Genomic DNA, 23,796 nt, shown 5'->3' on the forward strand with positions numbered 1-23,796 from the left:
GTGTTTGCTGCCACCACGAATTCGTCTCTCGTCTCATTTTTACATGCGTGTTCTTACAATTCATATTTAGGGCATGGGGTGTGCTTCTTTGGTTGCACGTGAGGCACTGATAGCGCCTATATATGCATTAAGTTACTGCCTAGACAGCTTTTCTTTAGAAAGACACCTCAAGAATACAAAGTTTATGACACATCATCTAGATTCAAGAAGTCTCTAGAGGTAAGAATGGTTGCTACGGCCAGCCACGGGCAACGCCAAGTTCCGGCGCTGCGGTTCAGGTTGAGGCTTTGAGGCCGTATGCAGCTCAACTTGAGTATGCTCTAACAAGCGAACTAGCCTGCAAGCTAATTACGTGTAGGCAGCCGGTAGTGTTTAATTATCACTTTTTGGAGCAAACTAGAGCAACGGAGTTCTTCCAAGTTGAAGCATGATTAATCGCATCTACGTGATCCCAGGAAGACTTGCGAAAGCTTCCTCAGGCTTGCTTCAGCAGTGCACCAGCTTATCCGCAGCAGCAAGCGGTGCAACAGCAGCATTGGCAGCAGCTTTATCAGATATGTTCTCCCATCCTCAGCTTGCTGCGCCTTCTGCCTCTGGCGAGGTCTACTGCAGGAGGCTTCACCAGCGGTTAGCCTAGTGGCGCTGCAAACTCATGCAAGCTGGCTCCCTAGAGTTGTTAGCTAGCTTAGAGGGTGCCTAGCTAGCAATGTGGGCTGTCACCTCTACAAAGCAGCTGCGGATACTGATCTTCTTGGGATCTTGCATATCTTAATATTTTTGGACAGAGAAGAAAAGAACCCTTGGCGTTTCTCTTTCAGGTTAGTCCTGAGCACTATGACAGCGGGTCTTTGGATAGCTGCAGCAGCGGTAACGACTTCTGCGCAGGCCGATGTGCAATGGTAAGGAATTTAGCGGCTCATAGGGCCCCCAAAGAGATCAGGGCAGCGGAGGGAGAAAACGACGTCCTGGTACTGTCGCTGCAAAGCCCCAACTGCTTGTCGCCATCAGCCCCGCCCATTCTGGTGTTAGTGCTACTGGCGCAGCAGCAGCGGAACAGTTTGAACAGATCTGTGCAGCAAGTATCAATGGAAGGCACAAGGACACTTTTTTCATGCTGGGGCCGGCATTTCATGGACGCCTCCCAAAGCGTCACGTGTTTGCCTGTCTACTGCAAATGCAAAATTATACGTGCCGGCTGAGCACATACAAGAAGCGGCGGCAGGAACAACGTCTCATGCTAGAGGCCTCGTAGGAGCAGCTTTATGATCATGTCGCCTCTGTATCTGTCAGCGAGCGAGCACAGGAACAAACTTGCGAAGAGCCCAAAGAGCGGGCAACCAACCAAAATAAATGAGCCGGCCAGCGCTTTTGTCACCTTGTTATCTTGGGCCACGAGGAAAGCACGAGCAGGCCATCTATGCAAACAGTAAAGAGAGTTGATGGCTAGGTACAAATAGACACTGCCATATTTGAAGCATTTGTATTAACGAGAACTTACTATCTATTGCTCAGATTCTAGTACGTGACGCTTAATTGTTTCTTTAGTTGCTGTGCGTTCCCTAAGGATGAAGAGCAATGCACCAGCCTATGCTATTGCTCCCGTGCATTATTTCGTGCCCCAGGCTTCTTTCTACGGGCTGAATTCGCTGTAAGTTATGAGGCAATTGCGCAAGGTCTTTTGAGCCTCACTTCAAGCATATTTCAGACTTTCTGAACAAGTTCGATGTATAACCTTCGGATTTGCTGTTTCGGAGAAGGGGCTGCGGCGGTCACTGGCGATGGTTGTGGCCTCAAACTGAATTCATTCGCTTTCTTCTGTTCTATTTATCAAATAGAGCTATTCTTATCAATAGTATTTGTCTTACTTTCTTCTTTTGACGTCTTTGTATCTCTACTGTTCTCCCCATGAGCCAGGAGGGACCAGAAGCTCCAGGGCAGATGCCTGAGGCGCCGTGAGCACTTCGAGAGTCACAGCTAGTGTCATCCAGCTGTCAATTCTCACGCTCTACTTAAAACTTATACTCATTTTACATATTTGTCTTTTCGTACAGTTTCGAACATTAAATATAGTATATAGCGCACGGGATGGCTCTTGGCACCACAGGACACAAAGATGGTCACTTTTGAGGGACCTCGAAGGCCCCACAGCCGCCTTGTTTGGATAATCTTCACAACAAAACCAGAGTTTCCCATTAGGCCACAATAATTTGACAAGCTTAAATTATTTACGTCAACAGAATACATGTACTCTGAGCTGTTTTTCCCCTCTCCTGTGCGCCTCCATCAGGCCAAAATTTCCCGCGGAGGCGCAGAAACGCCTAATGTACACGAGAGCCAAAGCGGGTGAAGCCCTCAAAGGTGTCAAGAGCCAGCTTTCTCCAGAGGCGGTTTTGCTGCCCAACGGGGCTTTGGGGCCCCTCAGCGGCCTCTCAAAGGGCCTGTGTGCACTTCCTGCAGGGGCACTCCAAGGAGCAGCGCCAGGGCTCCCCCGTATAGGCGTTTGTTACCCTTCTGATGCTCTTAGCCCTTCGTAAGAGCTAGTAGCTGGATAAATCATATTACAAACTAGGGAATGAGTACTTCTCTGTCTGCTTAAAGTTCAAAGTAACATTCAGCTCTCTGTTGCTAAGCGGAAGCTGCGCATACAGCGAACACCTGAAAGATCAAAGGAAAAAGAAGAAAAATAAAAGCGCCTTAAAACAGACAAAAACGACAAGCAGAACGGAGGGCAAGTGCTCAATCCAAACACCCTGGAGCAGGACCCAGAGAGTGACGAAAAGATAGGCAGCAAAAGAGTGAGGTCTGTGCTCTGGTGTCTCAGGGCACTAACGACGCCTCGAATCTCCCTCACGCCTTCTCATGTTGCTGCTACCGCCACACCGGCCCTGGCAGCACCACCGACAGCAGCAGAGGTGTCCAAAGCTGCCGCTGCCGCTGCCGTTGCTGCCAGCCTCAGCTGCAGCAATATATTCCCTTCCGTTTTCCCTGCAGCGGAAGGGAGTGACAACGTGCTGCTCCCCCAGCAGCAGCAACAGCAGCAGCAGGAGGACAGCTCCATTGGTGGCTTAGCCATATCTGCTGCTGCTGTAGCTACTCGAGCTCTCAACTGTAACGGGTCTCCTAAGGAGGCCTTTATTGGAGTCCCCACACAACCACTGCCCGTTGCTACTAAACTTGTGGGGGCTCTGCAGGCTCCCACAGACTCTTTGGAGGTACTTGAACCCTTGCAGTCTTGGGGTTTCTCTACCGTTGGCTGTGGCGTGGCAGCAAAGATATCTCGGCTTTGTCAAGAGGAGCAGCAGCTTCAGCAGAAAGAACAACGGCAGGGACAAGGCCAGGACCAACAGCAACCGCAGCGACAGCAGCAAGACCTTCAGGTCTTATCTGGTCTTTGGTATATGCGCGGCCCTTCTGAGCTGCAGAACATGGCCAAGGATACTCTATCGACAACACCAGCAGTAGACAGAGGGTCCACTGTTGCTGCTGCTGTTGTTTCGGCGTTTCCGGTCTCTTTACCCCCGGCCACAGTCCATATGGAGGGATGTACAATGAACTCCAAAGCGAAAAATGTAATTAATTGAAACTATGCCCGCAAAAAGATCATACAAGCAACAAGCACTGCACTGGTCACCAGCAGCAAGTTTACCAAACATCAGTTCCTGTATCCCTCGTGTTTTCTGCCTCCTATGAACAGCATCTTTTCCTAAAGGGCCCCCCTTGGGGCCTCTTTGGGTAGTAATGGGCTTACAGGGGCCCTTTGATGCGTTGCTACATGCCTTCTTAGAGTGCCTGACGACAGCCTATGCCTCATGTCTTAGTTTTTAGATGAGGTGCGTCTTTTTTTAAAAATCCCTCAAATGCCGAAGGAAGGCGTGGGGGCTCAACGCGTGCAGCTGGGAACCTTGTGGGGGTTCCTGTGTGGCCTGTGGGGCTGAGAGGCCCGCTGACCAAAGCTTGAGCCTTTGCATACATGTGGACTGTTTATGTTTGTACTTTCACTGACACGCTTTTGCTTGCTCATTCTCTCCATTTGTAGTTGAAAGAAGAGTGGGAAGGAGGAAATTATTTGACTGCGCAGGTAGTTATGGCCAGTGTGTAATGCTGTCTTCAGTGTCTAGCCACTTCATTTTCAGGCGCGTCTTCTGCTGCCGTTGTTGGTGCTGCGTCTTCGCATTTACTTCAGAGCAGTGAGAGCCTGAGCAGACAGAAATTTTGAATGATGCGCCCTTAAGCCCAGACCTGATAGGAGAAGGAATCTTCAAAGATGACCACACTGCCCCAGAGAGTGAAGACTGTCACGGTATCAGCGTTAACACCCCTCTCTTTTCTTCAAGCTTTAGGTTTTGGGGCCTGGAGTCAGAGCTCTATTCTCTATTTCCTAGTGCTTCTGTCTAAGCATACACCCTTAAGTGTTTGGGAGATCACGAATTGCTCTTCGTTCTCTTCTGTCTCCTCCCCTTTCATGCTTGTCACCCACGACAGAGAGTCGCGGTGGCAGAGAGGCATCGCCACGCCCTCCACCACAGAACGCCACTGCAGTGTGGGGGCCTAAAAGAGCGCCAGGTTCAGATGTATGGACACCAAGTTGCAAGCCATTGCATGTAGGCACCTAGATATGTGCACGTTAGTCATTCAGATAACACAAGCGCCTCAATAGTTGGGCAGGCACCTCATGTGACTCCGTTATAGCAATGGATTGCTCGATGGGATAACTATACAGTACAGCTACAAAGATCAGCACTATAGTTTAGCGATTAGGGGTGGAGTGCCTGCGGCTAGTGCGCACTCTGGGGGGAAGCTCCCAGTCACGAATCGATCGATTTTGCCTGTCTTTTTCAAACCTAAGCAGCAGCAGTGTCACCAGCAGCAGCGGCAGCACCAGCAATATCTGGACAAGTAGGAGCATCAGTCACAGCAGTAATAGTAACAGCAAGGACAGGAACAAGGTAGCGTATCTCTTCGTTTTTTCCATGCTCATTAGAAGGGTTCGCAGAGCAAACAGCAGCAGCGACAACACCATCACCAGCGGCACCACGCTAACTGGAAGCACCAAGAGCCGGAACACCATCAGCAGCCCGACTACCAACATCAGCAGCAGCACATTCAACAGCTGCGTGAACCTGACTTGTATCGTTTGCGTATCTCATCTGCAAGTGCTGCTTTATACTTCTCCCACCGCACAGACTGCTGATGGTGTCGCAGCAAAGTCGAATCCGAGGGCATTGCGCTGCTAGCCAGCCCGAAAGACACCCGCAGGGGCTCTGTCAACGTCTGCGCCAGCCACAGCAGCCCCAGCAGCAGCAGCAGCAGAGGGAGAAGCAGGGGCAGGAACAATCAAGAAATCGCGTGCAGTGAATCGGTGGAAGGAGCAGTGGCTAGAGGGTGGTTTGGGATAGCAGGAGCGATGCAGTGCCAATAGCACCAAGCATAGCAGCATCACGGGCAACAGCAGGACTATCTAGCTGCTGCTGGCTCATAGAGAAGTCTTGTCAGAGCGAGCATAAAGCCCAAGCAGCCTTCCAAATAACAGAAAATCATTCAATTGAGTAAAATACTACATATGTAAGGCTTGTGTAGCGAAATTATAGAAGGAGTGAAAGTAGGAAAAAGCAAGCATCTTTCGCGTGTATGTACAACTCACCTTGAGAAACAGCCGTTTTTCGATGACGAATATCTGAGGAGAGACAGCAAAAGCAAATCAAGGCTGCAGTGGCATGCAGCAGAAGCAGAAGAATCGGCAGCAGCAGCGGCGGTAGAGGTAGTGACAGCACTGACAGCAACAGCAAGAGTAGCAGCACCAGCAGAAACAGCAGACGCGGTAGCAGCCTCAGCAGCGACACTTTACCTGAGCTGCTGGGAAAGCAACAAGCGTAGCACTGTAAACGTTACCTCGCTGCTGCACTGCAGCAGCTTTTTCGCCTTCCAAAATCTGCAGCAGTAGCAGCGAGAGCAGCTGTAGCACGAGCAGTAATGGCGCTTGAGACAGCAGCTACGCTGGCAACTATAGCGGCAGCATTGGCAGCAAAGGCACCAGCAACAGCAGGCCCAGCAGCAGCAATAGAGGCAGCATAATTGAGTTCATTCAGCAGCAGCAGTTGCAAAACTATTGGCAGTGGCAGCAGTAGTAGATTGCTAATGGCATGGGCAACAGCAACAGCGGCAGAACAAGCACCAGCGTCAACACCAGCCGGACTAGCATGCTCACGAAAAAATCCATAATGGAAAAGAGCCGCGCCAGTAGCAACAGCAACAGCAACAGTGGCATGAGCAACAATCACAAAAATACCACCACCAACAGCAGCAGCAGCAGCAGCAGCAAAAGCAGGAGCAGCTGGTGGCTTGCCTCCCTTGCTCCATAGGTGGCGAGTTTGCCCAACGTCGCGACCTGCAAAACCAATTTCTTGGGGGACTCTCCTTGAGGTATTCTGCTGCCTGACACAAACCCCATACCTCATTCATTGCCCTGAACCCCAAACCATAAGGCTTGAACACCTCGCCTTGCGCCGCATGCATGAGACACTTCCTCCTAAACACTTGATTACAGGCCGGCAGCTCAGAGAAGCTAATCCTGCCCGCATTACCCTAACCCCTTGAGCCTAAACTCTCAATATTCGGCCAGCTTATTTTCCTCACGTTTAGACGCGTCTGTTTGCTTGCTGCGTCCGGCCCTGGACGAAGCCTTGGCTTTCTGGCTTTCTGTCGCCGCCACTTTTGCTTTTTCCGCAGTTTCCGTTATCGTATACATCTTCAACCTGTTTGCCTTTGCCTTTAGGGAATTCACATTTATGTTTCGCAGCACCAAGACAGACCCCCGCTGCACCAAAACCACCTGCGTGGCCTCTTGCCCTTGGCGAACAATCACCTTCGACACAAACCCTAGACATTAGACCCTGGCCCGTAACGTCTTTTCCTTATTCAGAATCGCGTCGGCGTACACTTTATAGTCTAAATTACACTTATGTTCAGGTTTTATCGTTTAGGGTTAGAATCAGAAGCCCAGGGTGGAGGGTTTCGGATCTAGGAGCAATGGAGTTCCATTTGCCTCTGGGCCGGAGTAGGTCTTCTCCACTAGCTGCTCTGCCAAGGCCTTAATGTCACTTGGGGGGCAGCCGACGAGGAAAGGGAGGCGCTGGAGGAATGAGACACTTGAATTAGGGAAGTGCGAACAAGCAAATAAACAAGCTTCCGAGTAAATGTAATCAAGAATAAGTATAAAGTCGAAGAGGCGGAGAAGTTTCCAGGGGCAAAACGACGAAATTGACAAATAGAGGCCCATAAGCCCCTACGTTCATCTACTCGTGTATCTTTGCATGCATGTATGTATATAAAATTAAAAGTGCGAAGAAATTACCATTCGGTGCCTCATTTACTCTTAACACAAGAACGGGCCCATTAGACGAATTAATCGTGTGTTTCCTTACTTGCGGCGGAACACCTCTCTGTGTTTTTCCATCGCGTGCAGCTGGTAGTTCTCCCTATCTAAAGCTATACACAAAATAATGCCAGAAGAAACGATTATGTTTGCTAAACCACTGGATGTCTCTCAAGGGGCTCCAGGGACTTTGCGCGCGAGGTACAGATTCAGATACACAAGCGCTTGGATTGAGCAGCTGACCAACCAGCAAAGAGCTCGCAAATGACTATCTGGCTAGCTAGTGAGCTAGTAGTGAGCTAGCTAGCCAAGCCTTGTCTTACACAATGCTTCCGAGTTCTCAAGTGCCACAATGGTTGCCGATCTGGGCTGGTCCTCCAGCAGCGCCATCTCCCCAAATCCCGCGCCTGCCTCTAACGTGGCTATCTGCAGCATATGTACCTTTCCATTTTCGTTGCCACTAGCCGTGTCGTCACCATCATCACTACTAATCTCTTCGCTGTTGTCACTGTTCTCGCTGCTGCTGTCGTTGCTGCTGCTTTTAGCGCCAGGCTGCTTCACTGGCACCTGCACTGCTACCCTCCCCGTTAGGAGCAAGTAATACTTGTCTCCATAAGCGCCGTAGCTGAAAACTTTTTCGTGAGACTTGAACTGCTCGTACTTCACGCATTTTGATAGGAGCAAAACGGTTGCTTCATCCAGCCGAGAAAAGAATACAACAGTAGACAGGGCAGCGCTCACAGCCTCGACCTCAGCCATCTACAGCCAATGAAAAGAAAAAGGAATAATTTTTAACCCAGGAGCCTGATCACCCTTTGCAATTTTTGTGACGCTGGTTGGCTGTGTGGGTGGTTTGTTGCGTAACTGGTTCTATTTAGTCCATCCATTCCTACATTCAATTGTTTTGCGTGTGTTGTGTGAGTTTAGTTATCTAATCACTTAGCCAGTTGCTTATTAAGTTTCGGGGGGTCAAAACGCATTGTAGTAACGTGAAAAATGCCAAGTAAGGCCGCCCACCGTTCGGTCTTCCGGGGCCTGAAGGTTAATATGCACATTTCCGCATCCTAGAAACCTAAATCATAGGCCCCAAATCCTAAAAGAGGTTTCTTGCGCGGGAACATGAGAAGCGACGGGAAGAGACATGCACATTGGAAGGCAGGCAAGGAAGGACTGGAGGCAAGCTATCACCAAAGAATTGGAAAAACAGACCATGGAGAGCGAAGAGATAAAAAAGTCGCAAAGAGGGGGAGCGGCAGCAACAGCAACGCAGGGAGAAGGATAGGCTACTGTAGGCAATGTGAATGCAGTGAAATACAATTTATTCGCACAAGTATACGGCTAGCCACGCACTTTCGCTGCTGCCTGTCGAACGGCCTCAAGTTGCAAAAAGGACAGGGAGTTCATTTTCCGCCTAGACGTTGCAAACGCCCTGGAGCTATTGAAGAATATAAAATCTACGAGCTAAATTAGCAGAAGTGGATTTTAAATAATAATTGGCGAATAACTGGGAAAAACAGGGAGCAAGTCGAGAGAAGTTAGCAAGACGACGTCGACGTCTACGGAAGGCGGAGCAGTGAGGCCTCAGTCACGCGGCCCTAGAGCACAAACCCTAGGACCTAGGCATTAGACTCTAGACAATTTATTTTCGCTAGTTTTAAAAAGAGCAATTGTATGGAGCCCTGAAGAGAAAGAAACAAAGCACTCAAAAACCGAAAAGCCCTGAGGAAGGAGGCATGCAGTCGCCATGCCGCTGGGCTTGCTTCATACTTCAAGTTTCCGAAATGAATATTAACTATTTATTTTAATTTCGCATTTCTAATTTGTTTTTACTGTTTTCTCTGAATGAATAGTGCGAAGAAGTAGAGTGCGTGGCTTGCCACCAACACCCCACGCCCAAAGTGACCTCGAGACCTCGAGTTCATCGGGATACTCTGCATATAGTGTCCACCCTTCAACTGCTTGCGAAATGAGGGAGATAATAGAAGGATGCAAATTCATGAATAATATTTCAGGCTTCAGGGATCAGAGTACAAATCCCAAGATGTCACCCCAACTGCAACTGCAGCCGAAGTACTTAGGAAGCCATGTAGTCACGCCGCCTCATCTTACGTGTTAAAGGCGCAGTGCTCTCAACGAACAGCTCAGTACGTTGATTCTGCAAATTTTCACGATTTAATGCAGTGGTCAACGGCCATTTTTGGGGTGTTGAAACCAACGAGCTCTAACTCCGAGCTGAGGCGTTCCGACACCTCTCCCTGCTGCGCACACAATGCAATTAGCGGCAGCTGCGCAAGCAGCACCACAAGCGGGGGCAGCAGCAACTTCTGCAGCTGCGGCGAATGTTGCAGGGGCAGCGGAAGCTGCTGCGGCAGTTAGCCAATAACTCCCCCCTGCTGGGGCAGTTGCTGCTGCTGCAGCAGTTTGACTTGCTGCAGCAACTGCTGCGCAGCAGCTGCTGTATTTCATTGATACAGCTGTTCCTTTGTTTGTTCCCGTTGATTTAGCAGCTGTGCGTCCGCAATGGCAGCCGCTGGTGCCTTAGCAAATTACTCATTGCTGCAGCAGCTGCTGGTCTCTGGTATATCCGAGTTTGTAGGATATGGGTATGCGGCATTTTGGCCGCACAGAAAGGGACGGGCTTCTCAACTTTTTTTGTGCTGCAATGGGCTGTTTGCCCTTGCTACTGCTGTTGGTGTCGCTGCTGCTGCTATTGTCGGCAGCTGCACATATAGTGACGCGACAGAGCCCCTCGGCCTCCGTGTGCCAACAAAAGGACTCAGGGCTCTCATTCTCCATGTTGGAGTGTGGCTGCTCTTGCTGCTGCTGCTGCTGCTGCTGTTGCTGTACAGCCGAGGACGGCGGGCTCTGAGCACCCGTACTGCTGGTGCAAGACGTTGCTGCTGGCGCTGCTGCTGCTTCATCTGTGCCTTCGTTTGTGTCTCCTTCATCTCGGGATTCTTGCTGCTCTGTCCCTCCTGCCTGCTGTTGTTGCTCTTGCCTCACTTCCTGCTGCTGCAGTCCTATCTTCGTCTGTTGCCCTTGCTGCAATTCTGTTCTCACGGCCTGTTGCTGCTGCTCCATCCTTCCTCCCTGCTGTTGATCCTGCTGTTGCTGATGCTGTATCTGCCGCTTCAGCAGTGCAGACTCCATTAACCTATGTTGAATCTGCTGCAGAACTTGGGTTCTCTCGTGTGGCAGCAGTGGCAACAGAATATCTGGCGAATGCTGTTGCTGCTGGATCCCCTGCTGCTCTTGCCGCTGCAGGTCTTGCCGTTCCTGCTGCTGCAATTCCTGTTGCTCCTGATGCACCTGTTGTTGCTGCTGCTGCTGCTGAAGCATCTGCAAGCGTCGCTCCTCCTCCTGCAACTGTTGCTGTTTTTTATGGTCCTGCTGCGGATCCTGTTGCTGCTGCTGTTGCCTCTGATTCAGCTGCTGGCGGTGGTTCTGCTGCTGCTGGATTATATCCACTCCAGGTACCACTTGCTGCTGCCACTGCTTCGTGTTTTGCTGCTGCTGCTGCAGCTGCTGCTGCAAAAGAAGATCCTTCTGCAACAAAAGAACTTCTGTCCCCGTAGCTTTGTTCGCTTGTGACCAGCCGACGTTTAGTGCCGTTGTTTCTGTCGCACAGCAATTGCTGTTCGTACCCTGCTTCTGCTGCTTTTGCTGCTCCTCCTCCTGCCGCTCTTGTTGCTGCCGTTGCTGTTCCTCCAGGTGCCGCTGCTTATTGCTTGCGTCTCTGCTGCACAATGCGAAGATGCAACCCTTCCAGGTGTAGCCGTCCGGGTAATTGCTACTACTACTACTGCTGCACCTGTTGCTGCTGCAGTTAAGACAAGCACAAGGGCATAGCAGCTTCTCATTCCACTGTAGTCCCGCCAGCTCTTGCGGCTGTTGTTCCACTTGCTGCTGCAGTTGCTGTTGCAGTTGTTGCTGTTGCTGCAACTGTTGTTGCTGCTGCAGCACCAGCTGCTCCTGCTGCACGCTGAAATGCCACGTATCTGCTAGCACTTCGCTCGTAACAAAGCTTTGCTGTGGCTCGCCAGCGTTGCTGCTTGGTCTAGCTGTCTCGTCAGCCGCAGCAACATGGTGCAGCAGTTCTAAGTGAAGACCGAACTCAGGTGCATTAAAAGGCCGCAGCTGTTGCTGTAGCTGCTCCCCCTGTTGCGTCAGCTGTAGTTGCTGCTGCAGTTCTTGTTGCCGCTGGTGCTGTTGCTGTTTAGCGTCTTGTTGCTGCTCCTGTATTTGCTGCTGTTGCAGCACATCCTGCTGATACTGTTGTTCGTGCAGCACATAGTGCTGTTGTTGCTGTCGTAGCTGCTGCTTCTGTTCGTGCTTTTGCAGCATTTTCAGAAGCAAATGTTGCAGCTCAGCTGGCTGCTGCTGTTGCTTCAGCCGACGGTAATGGGGGGGAGAACCCTTCCTGCTCCAGCACTCAGAATTTTGGCTCTTTTGCAGTTGCTGCTGCTGCAGTTGTTGCCTGCAAAGTGTCTGCGAACACCGCACAAGAGCCGATGGCCTCAGCGCAAGCCCTATTGCGTCAGCAGCTGCATGAGCAGCCGTCATTTCATGCTGCTGCTGCTGCTGCTGCCGCTCCTGCTGTGAAGTGGGCTGCTGCTCGTAAGAGTGCTGCAGTTGCTGATGCTGTATTCGCTGCTGCTGTGCGTAAAGCGCGTTGCGCAAGCTGGCGTCTGACTTCCTCTTGAATGCTTCGTTTGTGCTGTTGACAGCCCGAGGCGTCTGAATGCTTGCTTCAGCATTGCTAGTCGCTGAATTCGCTGCTGTTGCTTCATTTTTTGCTGCTGCTGACCTCGTCGACCCTGTTGCTGCAGTTTGGAGCTTCACTAAGAGCTGGCTGCAGCGGTTCTTGTTTAGCTGCTGCTGCACTGCAGGGGCCGCGGGTGTTTGAGCGCACGTTGATGGGGTGTTGTCATTCGCCGCCTCTGCCGCAGCTGCCGCTGCGGTCGCCGCAGCTGCTGCTGTAGCTGCAGCTGCTGCGGCAGCAGCTGCTGCAGCAGCTGCTGTCGTGACTTTATACGCTGGCAGTGCACTTGCTGTGGCATCAGCAGTATATGCTTTGCCTTCAGCAGCTGTTGCAGCAGCAGCTGACCTTGCTGCTGCAGCTGGTGTTGCTGCGGCTGCAGAAAGCCCCAACGTGTCTTTGTCTTCTTGTTCTTGGGACTTCTTCAAGCTGCTGGTTCCCAGGTCACCCACAGGCGGCGCATCTCGTAGTGTCCGCGCTCGAGGTCCCGACAGCCGAGCAGCAGCAACAGCCGCAGCAGCAGCACCTGGCCTCGATGCGCAGTTGACAGTCGCTGCCTCAGCAGCAGTAGTTGGCGCTGCTGTAGAAGAGCCATGCAAGTAACGGCGAAGATGCGGTGCCGCTGCCGCAGCAGCAGGTTCGCAGGGTGACAGCAGCATGTTGGCAACAGCAGCAGCTGCAGCAACAGCAGCAGCAGAAGCAACAACGGCAGGGGGCCCTAGTTCTATTCCGGACGTAGCCCTGAACGAAGCCTCAGCGGTGCGAGGGTTCCCCCCTGGCGAACTAGGAGAATCCTCAGGACCCCTTTTCGTGGTCCGCTTTGGATCCCCTGAGTACCCCCAAATGCTTCCTTGGCCCAGTAGAGACTCCAAACGTGACAACTCAGAATCCTCGCGGCATAAGCGGGATGGCCCCTGGGGCCGCCTGAGTTGTTGCCGACTGCGAGGTCGGCCCCGAGCGGTGGCCCCTGCACGGATATTTGCCTGAACTGCCGCTGGCACTGCTGTTTGCTTTTCGCAGGCTGCTGCTACTGTAGTCTTCCGCCTCTCAGCTGCTGTTGCTTCTGTCGCTTTCCTTTCGCGTGTGGCTGCGGCTGCTGCTGCTGCTGCTGTCGTTTGCTCGCCTCCTGATGCTTCTGGTGGTGAATTTGTGGCACGATTTGGCTCTATTGCAGAATCATGGCGCGACTCACTAAGGTAGAGCCCATGGTGGTCCGGGGCAGCCTTCCAGAGGTCCCCACTAGCGCCATCCTTTGTGGCTCCCGTGGAAACCGCCGTGGGGCCCTCATTGTGACGCCCCGACTTTGTCCCTCTGCTGTGGCTCGCTGCCTTTCTGTTACTCGTCAAAGCGATGTCTGGAGAGAAGCGCACCGAAGTTTCATTCGTTGTTGCTGCTGGAAGCTGCTGCACGTCGGGAGACTTTGGCTCTCCAAGTTGCTGCAGCTGCTGCAGCTGCTGTAGCAACTGCTGCTCCTTCATCTGCATTTGGGGTCTCTGGTTTTGCTTTGGAATTCTTCTGCGAGATCGCGACAGCAGACGGCGAATTTGCTCCATTGGGCTGCTAACCAGTGGTCTGTCTGATTTGGCGCGTTGCTATACGTAAATGCCCGCTTGTGAACCGGAGACAGAACAGTTTGCAAGGTACACATGCAAAAATTACTAAACTAGCATGACAAAAGACAAATAAAGCGGTTCATTTCAGTTTTACAACGTTGAATTCACGAGTTGAACGATCACCCCCCAGTTCTCGCATGTCAAACGAAATGACTGAGAATGTAAAAAGTCCGCTGCCCTGTCCCAAATTTAGGGCAAAGTAAATAGAAAACTTAATAGATTCATTTTTTCACTATGTTGACCCGAAAAAATGCCAAGACAACAGAGCGGTGAGTTGTGTTTGGCGGCCATGGGGCTGAGTGACGGTCAGTGTAAATGACCGTTTACTTGCTTCTCCATTCGCTTACACCTTTGAATCCAGCTTTTCTTGCAGATGCCCTGTTACTCCACGAGTTTTCCTTATTTCACTGTAGAATCTGCATTTTTGTTACCTCTGCTTTCATCCTGAGGCTTTGGGAAAGGGACTGAGTACCTTTTGGACCTAAGAAACTACAACAATCGAATGAAACAGATTAGCCGTCACCCAAGCCCCGCCCAGAAAAAAAACGACAAACGAAGGAAAAAAAGTAGGTTGGGCACCATCCAAACCCAAATCCAGTGGCATACGCACGCATGTACTTGTTCACTCCTGTGCTAGCAGAATTCCAGCCGAGTAGAACAATAGGAGTGGTCGAAATTGCTTCGGCCACGCGTTAGAACCAGAAAACGACGCGCATGCTTTTAGTGGTCTTCGGCTTCTCGTTCCATGTGGGGCTCAGTGGCTAAAATAAACAAGCAGCGAGTTTGGCACAATGGTAGATGAATTAATGTGCAGTTCGTTGAGCTCTTTTCAACAATCCAAAGTTGAAAGTTCTCTTGAAACTGTGTGGAGTTTCTGGCTGGTTCAGTAATTGCTCTTCAATCACATAGTGGAATGACTACAGGCTGCCCTCGAATGTCAACCAACGCTTCCCTCAACTCTAGTCAACTCAGGTCTGCCTTCACTGCTTAGCTTGCCGAAATTAAATTCAGCGCCTAAGGGACTAATTGTCTAGATTGATAAACAAGCAGCTACTGGTGCGCTCCGGGCTTCTGCCCAGAAGGAAGGCTACACAATTTACTGAATCCAGTGTTGACTGCCAGTCTTCCGCCAGCCGTCTCCCAAAAAAAGCCAGCAGCCAGCGAGCCAGTCAGCTAGCTAGCTAGCCAGAACGCTGGCCAGCCATTTCGGCATTTAGCCGGCATGATAGCTAGCTAGTCCACTTGCTATAACTTGAGCCCTTTATGCTTTTGGTCAGCAGCATGGCTAGTCAGGTATACAGCTGTAGAACTCGCTAGATAGCTCGCTGGTAGCAGAGCTTCTGCGACGTGTTTGTCGCAGAAGCTCTATCAATTGGCGTTGCTTCCTGCCAGGAATTTGCACGACGTCGGATTGTCTCCGTTGTTTTAAACAGACCACAGGTGGAGAGAATGTAGAATGGCAGAAGCAGATATAGCCAGTTGACTATTATGCCTCTTCATCATCTGATGCGGTTCCTACTTTAGCCGCGATCGCCTTGAGGCTACTAATATCTGCTTTTTGTTCCAGTTTGGCGAGAACTTCTTGTACTGTAACCTCCATAACGCCAAACCTCTTTTCAATGTTACTGAATGACTTGACTGACGCCTCTGCTTGCGCAACAGATTCTTCTATGCGTTTGAGGCTGGCTTGCAGCTGCTGCTGGGCCTTGACTAGGTCAGCCATTTGCTGGCTTGCGCTCGAAGCTGTGTCCACCACGCCTTGCAGCTTCGCCTCAGCTGCCTCTGTCTGGGAAGCTATCTGTGTCACGGTTTCCTTTAGTTCGCCCGTTTCCTGCAGGGTCTTGTCCATTTCGAGTCTCATCTGCTTAACTTCAGCAACAGTGCGCTGCATGTCCTGCCGTAAACCCGACAAGGAAATTGTGGTGCAGACGGGGGCCAATCGATACACATCGGCGCAGGGGCAACCTAAGAACACACACACCTGTTTCACGCTTTACTGTTCACCCATTGGCATAATGCGTCATCTTTCGCCTTTACAGTTTTACCCCCTTAGTTCCGTAATGGAGTATTGTCGAGTATCTCTGACTGCCTGTGTACCTAATGGCTGGCTTGCTGGCTCACTAATTAACTCAATTTGGTGTTTCGGCTGACTGCGTAGCTTCTGTAGGGTCGTTTTGTCCCCTACTCGTTTGCTATCAGAAGCATGCATACTCTCAAAATAGATCAGCTGGAAGATCTACTAGCAACGAAAGAGAAGAAGAAAGAGACAAGGACACAGGCACTAGCCTTACTATTGCGTCAAAATATGAAGAGCCATCTGCTCAGCAACAACCTCAGAAAACAAGGGATGAAACCAGTTGCACCCATCATTTGATCAACTAACCTCTCTGGTCAGCCCCTCCAAATATAAAGATGGCTCTGCTAGATGGCAGCACCGTGAGCGAGCCCACATCCGTGTGAGAGCCCAAGTCCTTCGGATCCACGTCGCACTTGAACCAGCATTTCGCCACGAAATCAAATACGAAGAAGTCTGCATGACAGATAAATCAGCACCATGCTTCTTGTAAAAACTCAAGTACTACTACTACTTAGTATATGGTTCTTTACTTCTCAACGTATCTGTCAAACCTATATATACAGAAATATATACATTCTGAAGGACTCATGACAAATCCTCAACACACTGTGGCGTGGTTTATTTCGACAAGGTTTCGCACAGCATTCTAGAACCTAAAATTCGAATTAAAACCCTAATTTTTACGAGCTTCACCCTTAAACACATTCGGAAACAGACCAAAAGGCTCATGCCGAGCTGCACTCAAATTCGAGCCAAGGGCTAGGAATTCGAAGTTTGGTGTGATTCACAGCTGGAATATGAAATTAAGGGCCAACACTTACCAGACATGATGTAGTTCCTAAACCATCCTGCGTACGTCCCTCCAATAATCCAAAGCCTGTTGTCAAAGAAAGCCGCTGCGTGTCTGCAGCGCCAAGGGGAAACAGGACAAAGCCCTAAACTCTGTATGCCAGAGCTACGCCCAAAACCTTTCCTGACTTCTAAATCTGCCAGACCCAGCGGCTTCATAAACATAAGAATGCGGGACGATCTGCCACTGGATTTCAAAGCCTGTCGTTGGCTGTTACCCTGCCCAGCTCCCGCCATCCTTGTTACGAGGTCTGGGGCAATTAGTTTAGTGTTTAGGTCCTTACTTCCATCGAGGACAGGGCGGCTCCCCCGCATATTCGTCTATTACATCCCAGCTGTCGTCGGCTATATCATAGAGCCACAAATCGTTCTCTCCCTTTCCTGTGCCGCTAATATCCCCGCCAAAAACGGCGACGACAAATTTGTTAGACAGTTCACAGAGAGAGGCAGAATGGCCACAGCGGCCACAAGGAGCAAGCGTATCAGTTGCACTCTCGAGGGGGCGCCAGGAAGCTGAACACACATACGCCCACACACGTGAACACTAGGTCTAGGGCTCCGGAGCTAAAGTTTAAGCCGAGTGATTCAAAGGAAAGACGGCGAAGGTTCTACTGCAGAGAAGGTAAGCAAGTGAACGGATAGACGGAAATGGGAGAGACACAAATGGATAGGAACAATATAATTCAAAGCGGTTCAAATGAACTGCACACCCTATAGGACAGGGAAACAGAGGAAGGGGCATCAACCGAGAATTGAAGAACAAGTCCCTACCAAGCCAGCACGAAAGAGACAAATGAATAATAAACCTCTGCTAAGCCTTTCAAGGTTATTGCAAGCAAGAAAACAACCAGACCGGGAAATGCACCAAAAGGTAAATAACAACAACTGAACGAGCGCGCAAATATGAAACAAAAAGGAAAGAATAGCACATAAGTAGGAAAAGGGCAAAATGCGTGGGAAGCGAAAAAGGCTCAGGCCTACTCACAAGCATGAGTGTCTCAAACAACACAAATGGATGCAGGAGCAAGATAAATGCAAATGAACAGCTATAGGTAAAAAGACGACGAGGAGATGTTCACTGAACGAGGTGATGACAAATAAGTTGAGGCGATGATGTTCAAAACCTTACATCCTTCAAGAATATGCGCGTCTTGAAGGACATTTCCTTCCGCCCCTTGTCCGCCAAAAACGAGAAGGGTCCCCTTCTGTTGGTGATAAACTGAAGCGTGCGAGTGCCTGGCCTCTGGCTTATTCTTGAAAGCCATTTCTTTCCACTGTCTAGAAGCCAGATCAAACATCCATGACTCAGACACTGCGACCTGAGACTCATCTATCCCCCCAAATAGTAACAGAGAGGCCTCAGATGTAGGACTCTGCCGCCACAGAGTCAAGCTCGCGCCGCGTCGGGGGCCAGGGCCAGACCCCTTAGTGTCTACTAATTCGAAGCTGAAAAAAAAGCGCAAGGAAACACCGAGGCGAAGACAAATAAAGAGGGAGAGAGAAAGGGAAGAATAGCATAGGCAAAAGGAGATGCGAAGAGAGTCAAGCCAGCGAAAAGGGCCACAAACAGTCAGAAGAGCAGGAAAAAAAACAGGTTGCGTTTTCCTTCACTTGTTTGTGTATGTGCTTTCGGCCTTGCAAATTGGAAAGCATTCATTGCGTAGCTTGCAACAATTGTCTTAATATATCTAAGCTAATGGTAGTTCTTGAACACTCTCCAGATGCTTTTTATTCATTGCTTACTCATTGGTGTTGGGATCGAATCTAATCATATCTTCTGACGATGTCTTCTCTTCGTTTTCTCCGCCAAATAGGTAAACCGAGCCCTTGGCTTCCACCACACAGTGCCCTACGCGGGGAGTAAAGCACTGGCCGTCATGAACTATCTTAGAAATGAAGAAATCTGGCGGCGACAAAACGCCTGTGGCTTTGTCCAGAGACGGCTGGCTCTGAGGACCGCTGCCTGCACGGCGCCCAACGGGCCTTGAGGATTTCTTTTCTCCCTCATTCTCTGTCTTCCCACCCTTGTCTTTGTCCTTATCTCCACCTACGTTGCTGCCGGCCTTCCTCAGGTCTTTGGCTCCGTCCTTATTATCCCCCTTCTTCAGGTCGGCACCTAATCCTTCTACAGAGGAAGAGGGGCCTAATTTTGCTGCTGCTGCTGCTGCTGCGTTCTTCGTTGGGGGGAAGGGGACCTTCCCTGTCTTACCGCGGGTCAGGCCCCCTTTAGGAGGAGGAGGAGGAGGAGGCTTGTCGAAGTCCGACTCACTAAAGTCCGAAATGTCACTCATCGTCACACCGGCGGATCAGCAGAGTGAGACGGGAAACCGGGAGCGAATGTGAGATTAAAGAACCCAAAAAGACAAAAAGAAACTAAATGAACTGGCAGAGAAAGGAAGCAAGGAAACAATCTGGAAAGGAGAGATGCGAAGAAAACACGAAGAAAAGACCGTGAATCGAACCGGAGCGCATGGACGGGAACGGAGAGCGCCCACAAATGAGGAATTACCAGCAACTGGGAGGGGCAAAGAAGCTAGAATACAAATGCAGTCAAATATTTTCAGAGAAGCAGACTTTCCTATTCATTGATGCAGATCTTGCTCCCTGTTTTGCCGGAACCGCCGGCTCAGGTCGCGAATTATCTGCAGAGAGATGGAAAGCTCTATGAAAGAAACTTCTTTTTCGCATTTAAATGTATGCAAAAAGATAAACAGAAGTAGATTTTGCCCTTTTCACACTGAAAAAGCCAGGAGCTGGGAACAATGGCATACGAGCCATTCAACTGCACACGGACCACCGGCGCGCTAAGGCTCAAACGCGGTACTTGCCTGCACTCCCAAAAAATGTGCAAAACAGGCAAAAATAAGATAAAATCTTCGTTTTAATTCAATTTTCTAAAGCTGAATTAAACAAGCGTTCAAGGCGAGGGGCAGTATACGGCGAAAGCTTCAGCTCGCCCACTGCCCATCGATGCCGGAGGCGCGAGAAATTCGAGTTACTTTCTTCTCTTTTTGGCCAGTAACACCACCCAAGCCAACGCCTTCCTTTAATAACATAAATAAACAAATTCAAACAGTCAGCACAAGACCACGCATGGCCCACAGTGGCCTGGCTAGTTGGAATATGCACAGCAGCAGCAGATTTCGGCAATTTCGTTGTTTTGAGGTCCTCAAATCAGTTTTGCATGCAACCAACAGCCCCAATTCGTAAATGCGATTCTCGAAAAGTATATGTAATATATATGGGGGTGAATAGATGAAATAGGCAACGACAGTGATGGGGGGGACGGCTGCAACGCCAATCTCAGTACAGCATGTGTTCAGCAGTTCTCTCCGTTACAACTGCCCCCTAAGATGGCACCACGCCACTTCGCATATCTCTAATGCTGCCATAGTGCATATATGATGGCTTTTTCTTTTTAAATTAACGGAAATCAGCCCCAAAAGCCAGCATTGGGGGCGATCCCTGATGACCAGCGAGCGGAAGCAGCAAAGACAAAGTGTGAATATGAATACTGGGGTCCCACGGACAGCGGACTAGATTTACTGTTTTAGGTGATTATACCGTAATTAAATGCATAGTGTAAGCAGGATGTGAGTAGCTGGTGGAGAAATTGGGGGGATGACCAGTGGACGCATTCAACAGTGCAGCAGTTGCTGGAACTGTTTACCCAAAGTGAAATTGAATAAGTGTCTATATGAAGATGGCCTCCAGCAGGGACTTCCTTCCAGGGACTTTCCATGGAGTCCCAAAGCCAAACTTTTCACTGAAGTGGGCCCAAAACAGCGCTGGGTTTGCGCAGGCTTAGGCAACAAATAGTTGCAGGGCGCCCCCAGCACCCGCCTGAACAACGGGCGGGCTGCTAGCGGAGTTATGCATCTGCTTGTAGCTAGATGCCACATAATCGATATTCTGAAGCACAGTTGCAGGTTAATTAGATGGTGTGCTGTTTCCCGATTCTGCACCGTACTAAATTGCACTGTGTTACGTGCCAGGGCCGGACCGGCTATCCTATTATCCGGCAGTTTACAACAAACCAAGCTGCGTTCATTATCTTTCTCTTCTTAAACTCCATCCATCTTTTGCAACTTCTCTTCAACTGTAATATCCAGCCTATCTAAAGGCTTCGGAATTAAAAAGGAGAAACAGCCAAGAAGCATACACGCTAACAACTTTATAACGATATTTATGCAGATGCTGTATGCGTTGTCACATGGCTATCTCTGCCTAGCTGTTTCTGCCTAAGTTTGTGTACCTGCGCTGTGCCGGCTATCGCTCATCTCCACTCAGATGTCACCGTCTAGCCCAAAACACAACTCAATACCCTCAAGGAACAAGGGGGGACCACAAAGACAGCAACTGCAGGGACAGATGCAACAGAAGCAGCAGCAGCACAAGCAGCGACAAAGGCGGCTGCTGCAGCAGAGGCAACAGCAGCGCCTGCAGCAGCAGCAGACTGCTCGTCAAACTTCGTTGTCAACACCCTGTGCGTTCAGCGCAGCCTGCGGCTTCTGCAACTGCTGCACCAACCGCTGCAGCAATTGCTGCGCCAACTAATGCTGCACCAACTAATGCTGCAGCAATGCTGCGCCAACTAATGCTGCACCAGCTTTGCTGCAACGGCAACTTCAACAGGTACCCCCCGGAGGCGGCTGAACACCTGGAGGAAGCTGAGATTGAGAATTTAGAACGGAAGGGTCAAAAGGCAAGCCCTTAAATGGAGAGCCCTCGGCGTCCCAAGCATCTCGAAGAATTTTTTCTTGTTCAATTTCTTCAGGGGTTTTCAAGCCTGAAACCGCAAATATTGAACATTAAAAGCTGGCACCATGAGGCAGCAATGGCATGAGAATGCTTAGCATGCAACTGGCTGTCCTGTGTATATGCTTGCTTTTTGCTGCTGTGTCTTTTTAGCATGACACAAATTGCAAATTAAATTGATTCAGTTCACACTGGATACCTTGCATTTTCAGTCTCTGCTCAAAGACGATCTTGCGGATGTGGCCTTGAGTCGCTTCGTCGAAATCTTCCACCCTTTTCACGGACTCTACCTAGAAGCAAAAGCATCGAAGAAATGTTGCAATAGTCATAAACGAAAGCAATAGATATAAACAAAAGCGATAATGGTCATAGATATGGGTGAAGGCCAGTACAGCCAGCAGAAGACGGAAATAGAATGAGCGAAAACAGTTGCATACAGACACACGTGAATGCAATAAATATGGACAAGTACAATTATGACCACAGATATGGGTAAGAGTCAACACAAGCAGCAAAAGACAGAAATTCGAATAGGGATACAGATCAGCTAAGAGCAGACAGCCTCGGCTGCCGTTTGTCTTATGTCACTGGACCGTGCTGCTCTTTCAGCTAAGACACAAAGGCCCGGAATTTAACCCCAACGCTGGAGAAAACAATCTGTAAACCCTAGGCCTGGCCCCTCAAACCCTAGACTCCGAAACGAAGGCCCAAAACCCAGAAACTGTGCTCGTTTCTTACTTTCGTAGTGTCTATTTTCGGGTCTCCTTCGATCACAGATTCCCACCAGAGCTCTTTCTTTTTGTCCAGAGTCAGCAGCAAAAACGCCTTTTGCTCTAACACCCAGAAGCTCTCAGAAGATTGAATAGGGTGGCTAAACTTGCCTTCAAAGACACTTCGGCCTGGAAGAACATGCCAGCTTACTTGAGAAAATAAGTAAAGGATGAGAAGAGCAAAATAATAACAAACGCTTTTCCAGGCTTCGAAGTGAATTTTGCTAAGGCTGATGCTTTCTTAAGAGCCGAAAGACGAACTGGGGGAAAATTCAAATTCACAGACTTGATTAAGCTGAGTTGTATCTGCAGCAGCTGACAAGCTACAAATTGATATCCTCACATGCCTGCAGCATTAAATTGCGGGAGAAATATTCAGAATAAGAAACATACCCTCATAGGTCACTCGGATAGAGTCATCCCGCAGTGAGACAGATAGTAACTTGGCGTTGACCTCAGTTATATCTTGCTGCTGCTGTTGTTGCTGCTGCTGCTGCTGCAGCAGCTCAAGCAAGCGAATCTGGCATGTGACTTCATTTATACTTTGGGACCAAACATATCGGTCGAGGATGGCTCCGTTCCACGGGTTTATAAATGCTGTCTTCTGTGATCCTACAGCTGAAGCTTTGCTGCTGTTGCTGCTGCTGCTGCTGCTGTTTTGCTCTGAAGGCTTGCTTTTATGACCTGCAGAACTCTGTGCTACGCCGGCTGGCGCTTTACCTGAATTGCCTGGGTGCGACGCAGCAGCAGCAGCAGCAGCAGGAGCGTCTGTTTCCATTTCATTTCCCTTTGTCGACTTCCGGGCCTCTCTCGGGGGCGGCTCCGGAGCAGCTTCTGCTTCCTTTGGCGCTCTCCGTGGAGAGACAGGCGCTGCTGGAGTCTTTGCTGCTTCTGCTGCTGTCTTTGCTGCCGCTGCTAGCTTTGCTGGTGCTGAGGGTGTTGACTTCGCCGTAGGGGTCGGAGTCCCGAGCTCCTCTGAGAACTGGAGGCTCGGGGGCTCCGCGAGCACCGCAAGTCTGCAGACTGGGCTGGCGAACTGCATTTGTTTGTGTTTAAGCTTGAAGTTGAAATCTCTGGTGACTGCCCTGAAGTCCTTCATGCTCTTGTTCCGCAGCTTCGGAGGCAGCAAGTGGGGCTGCTTGGCCGCCATGTAGGAAAGCTGGGCAACACCAAAGGATTCCGCCACCATGGCCTCTGCTGCTGCAGGCGCAAAGCCCATGGAGGGGCCCCCAGGCTCTAAGATGTGGAAAAAGTCGGTGCGGCTGGCGAGGAAGGAGAAGAAAGTGTCTAGCAGGGGGCCAATGCCATCGTGGCCCCGAGCAAGCGCCAGCAGCAGCCCCTCGTGGTCCATTTTTGAAAAGAAAAAATCAAATTTCGCGGCGATGCATGCGACTTCGACTAAATGGCTTGGCGAGTGGAAGTCCGACACGCAATGCAGTAGCAAGACACACAGACAGCAGGCGATTTCGCAGCTGGGGACCCCACACGTGTTGAAGTTGCCTCCGGATCTACGACTTTTGGAAGTAACTCATCAACATAACATTTAATTTTACTTTTCAAAGTTCAAACAATGGCATGCCGCTAAGGTCACTTGCAAG

General features: G+C 50.1%; 6 protein-coding genes across 6 annotated transcripts; 2 read left to right on the top strand and 4 right to left on the bottom strand.

Moving 5' to 3' along the window:
- Window positions 1-896: 896 nt before the first annotated feature.
- ETH_00029075 (uncharacterized protein) lies at window positions 897-1,199 on the top strand (the record flags this gene model as incomplete). Its single annotated transcript, XM_013374257.1, has 1 exon — window positions 897-1,199. The coding sequence occupies one exon, from the start codon at window positions 897-899 to the stop codon at window positions 1,197-1,199; it is 303 nt and encodes a 100-aa protein (XP_013229711.1).
- Window positions 1,200-1,905: 706 nt separating this feature from the next.
- Window positions 1,906-3,581, top strand: ETH_00029080 (uncharacterized protein; the record flags this gene model as incomplete). The annotated part of the gene is made up of 3 exons (XM_013374258.1): window positions 1,906-1,952; window positions 2,288-2,530; window positions 2,822-3,581. The coding sequence occupies 3 exons, from the start codon at window positions 1,906-1,908 to the stop codon at window positions 3,579-3,581; spliced, it is 1,050 nt and encodes a 349-aa protein (XP_013229712.1).
- A 3,836-nt stretch (window positions 3,582-7,417) lies between these two features.
- ETH_00029085 (cyclic nucleotide-binding domain containing protein, putative) lies at window positions 7,418-8,131 on the bottom strand (the record flags this gene model as incomplete). Its single annotated transcript, XM_013374259.1, has 2 exons — window positions 7,418-7,485; window positions 7,696-8,131. 2 exons carry the CDS (start codon window positions 8,129-8,131, stop codon window positions 7,418-7,420), a joined length of 504 nt encoding a protein of 167 aa, XP_013229713.1.
- A 1,791-nt stretch (window positions 8,132-9,922) lies between these two features.
- ETH_00029090 (uncharacterized protein) lies at window positions 9,923-13,684 on the bottom strand (the record flags this gene model as incomplete). The annotated part of the gene is made up of 1 exon (XM_013374260.1): window positions 9,923-13,684. The coding sequence occupies one exon, from the start codon at window positions 13,682-13,684 to the stop codon at window positions 9,923-9,925; it is 3,762 nt and encodes a 1,253-aa protein (XP_013229714.1).
- Window positions 13,685-15,230: 1,546 nt separating this feature from the next.
- Window positions 15,231-18,961, bottom strand: ETH_00029095 (kelch motif domain-containing protein, putative; the record flags this gene model as incomplete). The annotated part of the gene is made up of 6 exons (XM_013374261.1): window positions 15,231-15,709; window positions 16,128-16,274; window positions 16,643-16,725; window positions 16,955-17,183; window positions 17,800-18,116; window positions 18,414-18,961. 6 exons carry the CDS (start codon window positions 18,959-18,961, stop codon window positions 15,231-15,233), a joined length of 1,803 nt encoding a protein of 600 aa, XP_013229715.1.
- Window positions 18,962-21,298: 2,337 nt separating this feature from the next.
- ETH_00029100 (nuclear movement domain-containing protein, putative) lies at window positions 21,299-23,549 on the bottom strand (the record flags this gene model as incomplete). Its single annotated transcript, XM_013374262.1, has 4 exons — window positions 21,299-21,459; window positions 21,628-21,718; window positions 22,167-22,327; window positions 22,592-23,549. 4 exons carry the CDS (start codon window positions 23,547-23,549, stop codon window positions 21,299-21,301), a joined length of 1,371 nt encoding a protein of 456 aa, XP_013229716.1.
- Between the last annotated feature and the right edge of the window lie 247 nt (window positions 23,550-23,796).

Source organism: Eimeria tenella, genomic scaffold (genome assembly GCF_000499545.2).
Source record: "Eimeria tenella Houghton genomic scaffold, Eth_scaff2, whole genome shotgun sequence".
Lineage (NCBI taxonomy): Eukaryota > Apicomplexa > Conoidasida > Eucoccidiorida > Eimeriidae > Eimeria > Eimeria tenella.